Below are 4,070 nucleotides of genomic sequence, written 5' to 3'. Positions count from 1 at the left end.
AAAATTTTGAACACCCTTTTAATTTAATTTTATTTATGAACAACCATTTTCCTATTGGACTATGAAAACTTTGTAATATATGTCAATACCCAAGTGCCTTTCTACAAATATACCACGTGGTTTTCCCTTAGATGTCTGAGGTGGACCTCCATTCTTCTAACCCCACTCTCTCACCTCACTCCCCGACTCTATTTATACCCCATTTTCTTTCCCTTTCTCCCCCCAAAAGACACTCGTCTCTCTCGCAAGTAAGAAGAGAAGCTCTTCCTCTCATCCTTTCTTGCTTTCAAGAACTTAACAAAACCTCTCCTTTAAATAAAAGAAATTCACCATGGCTGCTTCTACTACAATTGTTGATTCTAGTAATTGGGTTAGAACCCAAATCCCTCATCACTCTCTTTCCTCAAATTCACTGTTAGATTTGGGCTCTATTTCTTTTACCAAGAACAAGCCCACTAGTAAAAGAAACATCAGTCACTGTGCTCTGCACTCTCCTTCAGTTCTCCATTTCCCACCTGAACAGCCTTATAAACCTACAGTAATTCCTACAGATGACTCTTTTACCACTGTAAAACGCAAAACCAGCCACCACCGCCATCAGCCACCGCACTGGAACCTCCTTCAAAGAGCAGCAGCCATAGCTTTAGATATGGCAGAGAGTGCTGTAATCTCTCGTGAACGCCAACACCAACTTCCCAAGACTGCTGATCCACGCGTCCAAATCTCCGGAAACTATGCTCCTGTAGCAGAACAGCCAGTCCGGCAATCACTTCCGGTCACCGGAACGATCCCAGATTGTATTAATGGTGTCTATGTACGAAACGGTGCCAACCCACTTTTTGAACCAATCGCCGGCCACCACTTGTTTGACGGAGACGGTATGGTCCATGCTGTGAGTATTAAAAATGGCAATGCTAGCTATGCTTGTCGTTTCACTGAAACAGAAAGATTGAAACAAGAAAGAGTATTGGGTAGGCCCGTGTTTCCTAAAGCAATTGGTGAATTGCATGGTCACTCTGGTATTGCGAGATTGCTACTTTTTTATGCAAGAGGATTATGTGGTCTTATTGATCATACAAAAGGAACTGGTGTAGCAAACGCTGGTCTTGTTTACTTCAATGACAGGCTTCTTGCTATGTCTGAAGATGATGTTCCTTACCAAGTTCGTGTCACTTTTTCTGGTGATCTTGAAACTGTTGGCAGATACAATTTTGAAGGTCAACTTGAACACACCATGATTGCACATCCAAAGATTGATCCTGTTTCTAAAGAGATGTTTGCTCTTAGCTATGATGTCATCCAAAAGCCGTATCTTAAGTACTTCAGGTTCTTCCCCGATGGGACAAAATCACCGGACGTTGATATCCCTCTTCCAGTGCCAACCATGATGCATGATTTTGCTATTACTGAGAATTTCGTGGTAATCCCTGATCAACAAGTCGTTTTCAAACTTCAAGAAATGATAAGTGGTGGCTCTCCTGTTATTTATGATAAAGACAAGAAGTCTCGGTTTGGGATTCTTGCAAAGAATGCTCGTGATGCTAATGATATTATTTGGATAGAATCGCCCGATACTTTCTGTTTCCATTTGTGGAATGCATGGGAAGAGCCTGAATCAGATGAAGTTGTGGTCATCGGATCTTGCATGACTCCACCGGACTCCATTTTTAATGAATGTGATGAGAGTTTAAAGAGTGTATTATCTGAAATCCGCCTCAATTTAAGGACAGGTAAATCCACGCGCCGCGAAATAATTCAAGAATCAAATCAGGTGAACTTGGAGGCCGGGATGGTGAACAGAAACCGTATTGGTAGAAAGACTCGATATGTTTATCTTGCTATCGTTGAGCCGTGGCCAAAGGTTTCGGGTTTTGCTAAAGTGGATCTTTTTACTGGAGAGGTAAAGAAATATATTTACGGTGATAAAAAATTTGGCGGCGAGCCATTTTTCTTGCCAAGAGATCCTAATAGCGAAGAAGAAGATGACGGGTACGTTCTTGCTTTTGTTCATGACGAAAAGAAGTGCAAATCAGAGCTTCAAATTGTGAATGCCACGAATTTACAGTTAGAAGCTTCGGTTAAGCTGCCATCAAGGGTACCTTATGGATTTCATGGCACATTCATAGACTCGGAGGATTTGGTCAGTCAAGCATAGCCGTTTTTCGCTCTTAAAACAAAAGGGTGTTAATATTATTTTTTACCGTTTTGTTTTATGCGTGTGAAAGGAGATTTTTACCTGAGGGATGATGGATTTATCCCCGGAATCTCCTGTACAGTAAAGAACCCTAACAACCCTTTTGTTCTTTTGTTAGTTTATTTTTTCTTTTTTTTTTTCTTTAAATTAAATTATAGGTTTTAGAGAGGAACCAGCTTGCAGCTTTTGGACAGTAGGTAGAATTCGAGCTCAGCTGGTTTCTGCTTCGTTGATTTGGTTGTATTTTTCTTTTTGGGTCAATTTCTCAGTTCAGTTATTTATGTAGATCTCTCTCTCTTTTAAATATTTACAGGTTTCGCATTATTCTTATTTGATTTGGATTCATTATTTATGCCATGGTTGCTGAGACATTCCATGTGCCTACTATCGGTTTGAAAGGCATTTGTCACGTTTATTACAGTCCTTCTTCTTGAGGGAAACCGCTGATATTGTTTGCCAATAAATTTCCCTATGTTATCACTTTCAGCTGGCTACCCTTTTCATTGTCACTTCTACATAACTTTGTCCTCTTCCTGCTTGTTGCTAAGTTTCACCCTTCATTTATCTTTCAGAAATAAGTTTCCCTTTTGTTCAGTACATTGAATTATATATGTATTATTTCCGAAAGATGACCAAAATATGAAGTGGTATTTTACCTTAAGAGTTGTATAATTATTTAAAAACACTTTAAAACAATTTATCTGATTTCATTTTATTATAATATTTTATATGTTTTATTTTTTAAGTGAAAAGGGTTATTATGATAATTATTTTACATTATAAATTATTTCAACTTACTGGCAACTTTTTTCGTTTTTGGAAAAAACAGGCCGGTAATTTTTGTTAAAAAATATTAAATAATTATTTTTATAGAAATCATTAAAATAATATTAAAAATTATTCATTCGTTATTACTACTTTAATCGAATTGTGAAACATGAATCTAAATTAAAGGGCTTCTAACAATATTATTTAGCTATTATATTGACCTTATTCTATCAGTCAATTTTCTATCACGATTTAACATTTAAATACTAATATTAGAATTATTAAATTTTAAAATTATATTATTAAAAATGAGCAATACAATCGTAATAGTTAAAATAAAAATAACTAAATTTCTTACAAACTAAGAATTTAACATTAACACATGTTTTCTTTATTTAGCAGGTATATACAAGTATATTGTTACAAAATAAGATCACATGATAATATTTTATATGTTTTTCTAGTTAATTTTATGAAAAATATGTTAATTTATAAGTTTTTTATTTAGTTATATATGATTTTATATTTTATATATTAATATAATTTTATGATAAAATATAAAATAGTTATCGGATGTAATTCATTTAACAAAGAAATATTCTAAAATTATATTAATATGATTTTTTATACAAAATGTTTAGCTTTTTATTATTATGTTTCTTGATAATTTTATAATATGAAGTAGAAAAGTGGGAAGCATCGTGATTCTCCTTCAAAAAAAGAGTCGGTATTTCAATTTTTTTTCTTTTAGAAAACAAACAAACAAAAAAAAAACAAAGAGAAAGAGGAGAAGGAGGGGAGAAAACGGTGGTTCCAGAAAAGCCTGTAGTCAAAGAAGTCAAATGCCCGCTGAACCGACTCGGTCATAAGAACAGCGATCAATCGAGAACTGATTGCATCACTCAATTGTGACCTTGTTACGTCACCCACATATGATATTAAATGAGGCATTATCAGAAGTATGAATTCATTAGTATTTCTTTGTAGCTTGTACTATTACATTATTTGGGGAAGTTCTCACGAGGAAACAAAATAATGAATAAATATAACAAAAAATTTTATTTATTATTTTTATTAATATAGAATTATTTTTATAATATAAATTTTA

The 4,070-nt window shown here is 34.4% G+C and overlaps 1 protein-coding gene across 1 annotated transcript; it reads left to right on the top strand.

Annotated features, from left to right (window-relative positions):
- Window positions 1–213: 213 nt before the first annotated feature.
- LOC8264093 (9-cis-epoxycarotenoid dioxygenase NCED2, chloroplastic) lies at window positions 214–2,524 on the top strand. The gene has a single exon (XM_002519619.4). It carries the CDS (start codon window positions 332–334, stop codon window positions 2,153–2,155), a length of 1,824 nt encoding a protein of 607 aa, XP_002519665.2. The 5' UTR covers window positions 214–331; the 3' UTR covers window positions 2,156–2,524.
- Window positions 2,525–4,070: the final 1,546 nt, after the last annotated feature.

This window comes from Ricinus communis, chromosome 5 (genome assembly GCF_019578655.1).
Source record: "Ricinus communis isolate WT05 ecotype wild-type chromosome 5, ASM1957865v1, whole genome shotgun sequence".
Taxonomy (NCBI): Eukaryota; Viridiplantae; Streptophyta; class Magnoliopsida; order Malpighiales; family Euphorbiaceae; genus Ricinus; species Ricinus communis.
Note: the sequence above shows the minus strand (reverse complement) of the source record. Positions and strands in the feature narration are given on the sequence as shown.